The following is an 8,266-nucleotide window of genomic DNA, read 5'->3' as shown; positions in this document are numbered from 1 at the left end:
AGCTCTTAGAAATACAATTCTGGGTTGTGGGCGGGACTGTTAAATAACCTGCTCCCCGTTGCTGAGAGCTTTGTTTGGACCCTCATGCGTGACCTTATAGCCTCAAGCTAACATTTGCAAAAATAATGGCGAGAAATTTTGGATAAATCTATCTGTTCAGTTTTGAGCCCGTATTGCACTTGGTTACAGCTCGAGTGTTGAACGCCCATCATGTCTTGGACACCTAAGCGTGAACGGAGCAGGGAGCACGCTGCGGGAGGAGACTTTGGCATGCCCATTTCAGTGGCTGCATCTGTAGTCTGAGCATTTTCTAGCGTCTGGTTTGTTTTTTGTTTTTTTGATCCAACGTGATTTCAATCAAGAAATCCTCAGAAGCAAAACAAACTTTAATATAGGTCCTTTACTAACCACTAAAACAAGTTAAAAACAGCAAAAACGTAATTTTCTTTGAAGTGGGTCTTAAAACTGTACAAGTTACTACAGCAGCTCGATCCATGAACGTTTTTGTTTTCCTCATCTGAGCTGGATTCTGGATCCAAACTTTAGGATTGATAGCTCCAAAATTGCTCACGATTTTACTGCATCACTAGTGTTAGGTTGTGTTGTGAGGAGCTGTAAGGTAGTGGAAGATCACATGAATAGATAGATGATGGGAGGGGAGAGAGAGGACTTACTTACACAATTGGGAAGATTTGATCACTATTACAGTGCGAAAATTGAAACACAACTTGTGTTACATTTCCAACACAATCCCTGTGTTACAAATGACTCATAATAGTGTAGAAAAATAACACAAATATTGTGTTAAACTGATTACACACTGGGCTGCACGGTGGCCCAGTGGTTAGCGCTCTTGCCACACAGCGAGAAGGCCCCGGCTGGGGGATTTGGGACCTTTCTGTGTGGAGTTTGCATGTTCTCCCCGTGCATGCGTGGGTTTTCACCGGGGACTCCGGCTTCCTCCCACCGTCCAAAAACATGCTTCATAGGTTAATTGGTGACTCTAAATTGTCCCTAGGTGTGAATGTGAGAGTGGATGTGTGATTGAGGCCCTGTGACGGACTGGCGACCTGTCCAGGGTGAACCTCACCTTCGCCCATCAGCAGCCGGGTAAGGCTCCGGCACCAGCGCGACCCTGAAAGGGACGAAGCGGTCAGGAAAATGAATGAGTGAATGATTACACACTAAATGTTAAATATAACAAAAAATGTGCTGTCCTTATTTGTGTCAATATGAACACATCTGTTTGTAGAAAGTATATTTTCTGGTCTATTAGGTCTCACCACCCTGATAAAACATTTTTTGCATCCTAAAGCTGCAATTTTCAGAGTACCAAAAGCAAAACTCTCTCCAAAATGTATTTATAACTCCACAATTAAAAAACAAATGATCTCAAGTCTCAATGTATTTTAACAAAAACTACAGCCATTCCCTTCCAAACCAAATCGATGAGTTCATACTTTTGATTATGTTTTTATTTGATTTAATAAGGTCTTTAGCAAAAAATAATAAAATAAAACTAATTAAAACATTTTTTAAAAAGTATCTTGCCACTTCCGGGTCTGCGCAGAACCGAGCATGAAGAAAAAGTCTATCATTATTATTTTATGTATTCCTAATTCTTTTTTACATGTTTATGTTAGTCTTGATTTATAGTTCATTTTGAAGAATTGTACGTTATAATACTTTGTAAATTGTAATAAAGCATTGAGTGAAAAAAAACCCGAGTACTTCCGGTTTGGGTCACTTCCGGTTGTTCGGGTTATTGGCGCGTTAAAACTGTTTTGGTGAAGTGAGCCGACAGCCAGTATGGCGTGTAAAAGAGGAGCGCTGATCGTGCTGGAGGGAATGGACAGAGCCGGCAAGACCACGCAGTGTAAGATGCTGATCCAGGCGCTGCAGCAGAGCGGCAGAGCCGCGGAGGCGATGCGGTTTCCCGGTGAGGCCGAAGGACTTCGCTAACGTCTTCAGGAGGCTAGCCTGCTTCTGCCATAGCACTAACCCTTACCCCTTCATCCTTCTTCTGTCCTCCTAGGCATGTTGACATTAAAAGTGGGGTCATCTGGATCCCACAAGACAGCGCGATGAACTTCATTTTTCAATGATTTTTATCGTCACTGGTGTCCGTGAAGATGCATACATAAATCCTGTCCACCTTTGTCACTGGTGTCAAGCCAGCACGCTCTCGCTAAACTGCTGTCAAGTGAGCCCTCTCTGGAATACGGCGTGCGACTTTAATACAATCATTACGGTAGCAGCAAGAAAGGCTTCATTTCAAAGTGAGAGTAAAGGGTACCTCCTTGTTTCCACAGAACCATTTCACTTCTCACTTATAGTATCCTTTCATGTACTCTTACCCACAAAGTTTCACTCTAATCTGGTGTAGTATTTTGAAGTACTGCCCTGTTAAAATTGGGTACTTAAGCGAAAAAAAGTACACTTTTAAAATACTCATAAAATGAAAACTCCTAGTTTCCACAGAATCATTTCACTTCTCACTTAGAGTATACCTTCTTGTTATGTCACCCACAAAGTTTCACTCAGATCTGATGTGGTATTTTGTAGTACTGCCCTGTTGAAATTGTGTACTTAAGCGAAAAAAATACTTCAATTTTAAAATACTCATAAAATGAAAACTCACAGAATCATTTCACTTCTCACTTAGAGTATCCCTTTTTGTTATGTCACCCACAAAGTTTCACTCAGATCTGATGTAGTATGTTGAAGTACTGCCCTGTTGAAATTGTGTACTTAAGCGAAGAAATACTTCAATTTTTAAATACTCATAAAATGAAAACTCCTAGTTTCCACAGAATCATTTCACTTCTCACTTATAGTATACCTTCTTGTTATGTCACCCACAAAGTTTCACTCAGATCTGATGTGGTATTTTGTAGTACTGCCCTGATAAAATTGGGTATTAAAGCGAAAAAAAAACTACAGTTTTAAAATACTCATAGAATGAAAAGTCCTAGTTTCCACACAGTTTCAGCCTGATATAATCTAAGTGATAAGTTAAATGACTCCTTGGAAACTAGGAGTTTTCATTTTACAGGTATTTTAAAATCGTACTTTTTTTTGCTTAAGTACACAATTTCAACAGGGCAGTACTTCAAAATACTACATCAGATCTGAGTGAAACTTTGTGGGTGACATAACAAGAAGGTATACTATAAGTGAGAAGTGAAATGATTCTGTGGAAACTAGGAGTTTTCATTTTACAGGTATTTAAAAACTAGTTTTTTTTCGCTTAAGTACACAATTTCAACAGGGCAGTACTACAAAATACCACATCAGATCTGAGTGAAACTTTGTGAGTGACATGACAAGAAGGGATACTATAAGATAGAAGTGAAATGGTTCTGTGGAAACTAGGAGTTTTCATTTTATGAGTATTTTAAATTTGTAGTTTTTTTTTTCGCTTAAGTACCCAATTTTAACAGGGCAGTACTACAAAATACCACACCAGATCAGGCTGAAACTTTGTGGGTAAGAGTACAAGAAAGGATACTATAAGTGAGAAGTGAAATGGTTCTGTGGAAACCAAGAGGTACGCTTTACTCTTTCTTTGAAAAGAAGAGTTTCTTGCTGCTACCGTAATGATTGTATTAAAGTCGCACGCCGTATTCCAGAGAGGGCTCACTTGACAGCAGTTTAGCGAGAGCGTGCTGGCTTGACACCAGTCCTTTGTCATGGGAGGAATCTTTCTAGGTTCTTGTGAATCGAATAGTTTTTGGAAATTATAATCGATACCCAGCCCTAATAACGAATACGCTTTTGCATTAATTTTAGTTTTGTTATTTAAAAAACTGTTGTATAATTTTCTCTGCATCTGTTATGTTGAAAGTATGACATAGAATAAACCTCAGAGCATTCAGATCTGATGAATATAGTTATAAACCTATATCGAGATTAGGGCTGCCACGACTAGTCGACTAATCTACGATTAACCAACTATTAAAATAGTCGACGACTAATTTAATAGTCGATTAGTCGTTACTTTATATTATATTGAGTCAGAGTGTAGTAAAGTTGAAAGTTATAATGGTTTTATTCTAGCTTTTTTTTTGTTATTAGGATTTTTTTCAGTTTTTTAGGATATTTTGGAGTTTAGGTAATATTTTAGCTACATGTTTGCTGTTTTGGCTAACTTAAGCTTTTTTTCCGATTTTATGCTGTTTTGGAATTTAGCTAATATTTAAGATGCATGTTAGCTGCTTTGCTAAATTAGGATTTTTTTTCCCAGTTTTTTAGGCTAATTTGGAGTTTAGCAAATATTTCTGCTGCATGCATTTTGGCAAATTGAGCCTTTTTTAGGCTATTTATGAGTTTAGATAAATTTCATCTGCATTTTAGGTTTTTTTGCTAACTCTGGCTTTTTTTTTTACTTTTCAGGCTAATGTGGCATTTAGTTAATATTTTTTCTGGATATCAGCTTCAGTGTTTTTATCTTTTAGCTTTAGCGTTTTTAACTATCAATTTCAGCATCTTCAGTGATGAAATCAGCATTCACACTAGAATGATCACAGGTAATGATATATATATCAAGTTCAAGCTAATGATGGCTAAGATGTGTGTTCTACATCCACTTTATCCATGACCCGATTAGTCGACTAATCTTAAAAAATAATCAGTGATTAGTCGACTACTAAAATAATCGTTTGTGGCAGCACTAATTGAGATTTAAAAAAGTGTTATCGCCCAGACCAATGTTGGCATAATTTGTTAAAGGACTGGCATAAGCAAAATCTACTTTCACCCCTGTTAATGCCAGTTGTTAGTCCCATAGTGACAGTAGGAAGTATGAATGTAATGCATTCGTTTAGGGAGTTACTCCCAGCACTGATTTTTTTTTTTTTTTTCAGAATGTATGTCTACCTGTCAACTCAATCTTTTTCCTCAAGCATCTATTGAAATAAGCAATCTACAAATCAAGAGAATTTGTAGGGAAAACAAAAACAGAATCCATCAGTGAGTGGTGCAGATTCTACCAGGCCATGCATCCAGTCTGCCAGAATGTCTCATCTTCTGTTTATAAGAAAACAATACTGAGACTGTGTGCATTGATGTCCTACAGGACTACAATAACCTAAATGTAGGTTGAACCTGTCTGGAACACGAGTCACAGAGCCTGGCGGAGGATGAGTGCACGATTTGAAGGTTTCTGCACATCTGTAATGTTCTGATGTGTTGATGCAGACCGGACCACGACCATCGGTCAGCTGATCAATGCCTACCTGGAGAAAAAGAGTGACCTGGAGGACCACACCGTGCACCTGCTGTTCTCTGCCAACCGCTGGGAACTTGTGTAAGACTTTCATTCAAACTCAATCACACACAGGGCCAAAACCCAAAACACTCCTTAGGTTGCGGGCCGAACAGGATAAACATTTATTGAACACTCTAAAACGAAAGCTTTAAAACCGTAACTATTTAATATAATCATGAACTATCTATGGTAACTGGCGGCGCGTCCACACGCAGCGGCTCCTCTTTCTCCCGTTTTCGTGTTTTTTTTTACGTCCTGTTTGGCGATTTTGTGTTTTTTTCGCTTTGCCATATCTGGTGTTGACCAAATGCGAGGATACACCCGCGAGGTCCTGCTCGCCATTGGCGGAACTACGGCTTTGAACCATACTCCGGAGATCGATCTAGTCAAACTACGTTACAACGGTTTGCTCTGGAGGTCAGTTCAAGCACCGACCCTCACTCCAGCAGCCAGGCCGGAGTGGAGGCGCCACAGGCGGCTGTTGAGGAAACAAAAGAGGGGAAAGCGCGGAGGCATCCGAGCCAGGCTAGCGGCCAGCCCTCACCGGCCTGCTATCCCGACCATAACGCTGGCCAACGTGCGCTCTCTGGACAATAAAATTAACTACATCCGCCTTCTCCGTACGTCGTCCAAGACCGCGAGTGAGTGCTGCGTCTATGTTTTTGTGGAAACATGGCTAACAGACAGCGTCCCGGACTGTGCTATTCAGCTAGCGGGACTAACATGCAACGGGCTGACAGGACGCTCGTCGTGGGAGGGAAATCCCGTGGCGGTGGACTGTGTGTTTACATCAGTGATGTCTGGTGCTGGAATGCTGCTGTGGTTTACAAACACTGCTCTCCACTGGCGGAGTTTATGATCATTAAATGTCGACCATTCTACCTGCCGAGGGAGTTTAACTTCATACTGCTGGTATCAACATACATCCCTCCCAGCTCCACTACTAACAGGAGTGAGGCTCTGTATGAACTATATCAGCACGTCAGTGAGCAGCAGACAGCCCACCCCGACGCCTTTCTCATCCTGGCCGGGGACTTCAACCACGCAAATCCAAAGACCGTGTTTCCACAGCTCCATGGACATACCAACTTTCCCACGAGAGGTAACAACATCCTGGACAATGTCTACACCTCACATAGTGGAGCGTACAGGGCCCGCCCCCTCCCCCATCTGGGTGCTTCAGACCACTCCTCTGTCATGCTAATACCAGCATATAGGCCAAAGGTTAAAGTCACCAGACCAGCTACCAAAGTGGTCCGGGTGTGGCCTGAGGGATCTTCTGAGGCTCTGCAGGACTGCTTCGCCACCACTGATTGGAGTGTATTCAGACAGGCGGCCACCCACGGTGGTGTCACTGACCTACAGGAATACTCAGAGACTGCCACATCCTACATGAGGAAGTGCATGGACAATGTCACTGTCACAAAAACCATCACCACTCGAGCCAACCAAAAGCCATGGCTGACAGTCCACAGACTTTGGAGGAAGAGGAACGCTGCCTTCAGAGCTGGAGACGAAGCTGCTCTGAGAACAGCCAGAGCCGACCTGTCACGAGGCATCAGGCTGGCTAAGAGAGAGTACTCCCGGAGGACAGCTGACCGCTTCAGGGACAGCAGAGACACCAGGAACCTGTGGCGGGGGATTCAGATCATCACGGATTACACAGACATCACAGACCTGTGATAATTCCACCCATGTACTGGACCATCTTAATGTCTTCTTTGCCCGCTTTGGAGCCGACAACCGCACTTCAGCACAGAAAACTCCTCCTCCTCCTGACGACCTGGTGCTGATGCTTTCACCTGACTGGGTGAGGAGAGCACTAAGAGGAGTAAAGACACAGAAAGCCCCAGGGCCTGACAACATCCCCGGCTGTGTCCTGAGGGACTGTGCTGATGAGCTCACAGATGTCCTCACAGACATCTTCAACCTCTCCCTGAGCCAGGCGGTTGTCCCCTTGTGCTTCAAGGCCACCACCATCATCCCAGTTCCAAAGAAGTCATCCCCCTCCTGCTGCAACGACTACCGCCCAATCGCTCTCACCCCCATCCTAATGAAGTGCTTTGAGCGGCTAGTCATGCAGCACATCAAGTCTGCTCTCCCCGCCACTCTGGACCCCTACCAGTTTGCATATCGGTCCAACCGCTCAACAGAGGACGCCATCTCTACAGAACTCCACTCAGCCCTCACCCATCTGGAAACCAAGGGCTCACATGTCAGAATGCTGTTCATCGACTTCAGCTCAGCGCCCAACACCATCATCCCCCAGCAGCTCATCCACAAGCTGGACCACCTGGGACTCAGCACCTCCCTGTGCAACTGGCTGCTGGACTTTCTGACCGGGACAACACATCCAGCACCATCACGATAAACACAGGGGTTCCCCAAGGATGTGTGCTGAGCCCCCTCCTCTTCACCCTCCTGATCATGACTGCGCTCCATCATCAAGCTCCAACCTCTTCATCAAATTTTCGGATGACACAACAGTGGTGGGTCTGATCAACACAACGATGAGACCCCCTACAGGAGTGAAGTGTGCAGGCTGGCTACGTGGTGCAGGGAGAACAATCCCCACCTGAATGTGGAGAAGACAAAGGAGATGATTGTGGACTTTAGGAGAGCTCACACCCAGCACGGCCCACTGACCATCAATGGAGCTGCAGTGGAAAGGGTGAGCTGCACCAAGTTCCTGGGTGTGCACATCTCTGAAGACCTGTCGTGGAACCACAACACCGCATCACTGGCCAAAAAAGCTCAACGCCTCTACTTCCTCCACAAACTGAAGAGGGCTCGAGCTCCTCCCCCATTATGGAGACCTTCTACAGTGGAGCCATTGAGAGCATCCTGACCAGCTGTATCACTGTGTGGTACGAAGCCTGCACTGCATCCTGCAGGAAGTCTCTGCAGCACATTGTGAGAACAGCTGAGAAGATCATTGGTGTCCCTCTCACTGACCTCTGTGACGTTTACCACTCCCGCCTCACCCGCAAGGCCATC

General features: G+C 43.8%; 1 protein-coding gene across 1 annotated transcript in view; it reads left to right on the top strand.

Annotated features, from left to right (window-relative positions):
• Positions 1-1,726: 1,726 nt before the first annotated feature.
• dtymk (deoxythymidylate kinase (thymidylate kinase)) overlaps positions 1,727-8,266 on the top strand; it is a 10,872-nt gene continuing 4,332 nt past the window's right edge. The window contains exons 1-2 of the mRNA XM_024259040.2: positions 1,727-1,939; positions 5,200-5,308. Of these exons, the coding sequence (XP_024114808.1) occupies positions 1,810-1,939; positions 5,200-5,308 (239 nt within the window). The 5' untranslated portion in view covers positions 1,727-1,809. The remainder of the gene's footprint in view (positions 1,940-5,199; positions 5,309-8,266) is intronic.

The sequence above is a fragment of the Oryzias melastigma genome, linkage group LG4 (genome assembly GCF_002922805.2).
Source record: "Oryzias melastigma strain HK-1 linkage group LG4, ASM292280v2, whole genome shotgun sequence".
Classification (NCBI taxonomy): Eukaryota; Metazoa; Chordata; class Actinopteri; order Beloniformes; family Adrianichthyidae; genus Oryzias; species Oryzias melastigma.
Note: the sequence above shows the minus strand (reverse complement) of the source record. Positions and strands in the feature narration are given on the sequence as shown.